At 77.5% G+C, this 1,061-nt stretch overlaps 1 protein-coding gene across 1 annotated transcript; it reads left to right on the forward strand.

Annotated features, from left to right (window-relative positions):
* Positions 1-531: 531 nt before the first annotated feature.
* AURANDRAFT_9554 (hypothetical protein) lies at positions 532-897 on the forward strand (the record flags this gene model as incomplete). Its single annotated transcript, XM_009044642.1, has 1 exon — positions 532-897. A coding segment is annotated over one exon (366 nt), but the record flags the coding sequence as incomplete, so codon positions are not given.
* Positions 898-1,061: the final 164 nt, after the last annotated feature.

Consider the following 1,061-nt stretch of genomic DNA (forward strand, 5'->3'; position numbering starts at 1 on the left):
TCGCGCGCGCGACGCGCCTCACCGCGCCGCCCCGCCGCAGTTCACGCCCGCGAACCCGGAGTGCGGGCCGGTGCCGTGCCTCGAGTTCGCGTGCCCCGAGAAGAAGAGCGACGAGAAGGTATAGCGCGCTCGACGACGCCGCGGGCGCGCGGCGACCCGACGGCACCGCGCGGGGCCGCGGCCGCGGGGTTCCCGCGCGCGCATCGCGCCGCGAGGCCCCGGGCCGCGTGACGCGCGCGGCGGCTCCCGCTCGCACGATTACGACACTAGACCCCGTCGGAATGAGGGGCCGCCGCGGCGTCGGCGGCCAGAGAGGAGGCGGCGGTCCGCAGCGGCGGGGCGACGGAGTGGGCGGGCGTCGCGCCGCCCGGTGGCAGCGCTCGAGGATTCCACGAGAGCATTATGGCCTCCGCGAGCCCCGTGGCCGGCGTCGTCGTCAGCGCTGCCGCGGCGGCCATGGACCGCGCCGTGTCCGCGGCGCAGTACGGGCGCCACGACGACGTCGTCGCCATGCTCGACGCCGGCGCCGTCGACGCCGACGGGCGCGACGGCGACGGCTGCTCCCTGCTGCAGTGGGCGGCCATCAACAACCGCCTGGCCATCGTCGACGAGCTCCTGCGGCGCGGCGTCGACGTCGACGGCCACGGCGGCGTCCTCGACGAGACGGCCATGCAGTGGGCGACGCGCCACGGCCACGTCGGCGTCGTCTGCCGGCTCCGCGAGGCGGGCGGCGACGCGACGCACCGGGGCAACGAGGGCGGCGCCGCGGTGCACCTCGCCTGCCGCTACCAGCAGGTGCGCGTGCTCTGCTACCTCCTCGCGCGCGACGTGTCGTCGACGGCGGCGGCCTCGGGGCTCCTCGAGGCGCTCGACGCGCGCGGCCGCACGCCGCTCATGGTCGCCGTCGAGTGGTTCTGGTCGAACCCGAAGCGCGCGCTCGACGTCGTCCGCGCGCTCCTCGCCTTCGGCGCGTCGGCGACCTTCGCCGAGCGCGAGGGCGGCCGCACGGCCCTGCACATCGCCGCGGAGCGCGGCGTCGACGGCGCGGTCTTCGACCTGCT

This window comes from Aureococcus anophagefferens, assembly GCF_000186865.1.
Source record: "Aureococcus anophagefferens unplaced genomic scaffold AURANscaffold_579, whole genome shotgun sequence".
Lineage (NCBI taxonomy): Eukaryota > Pelagophyceae > Pelagomonadales > Pelagomonadaceae > Aureococcus > Aureococcus anophagefferens.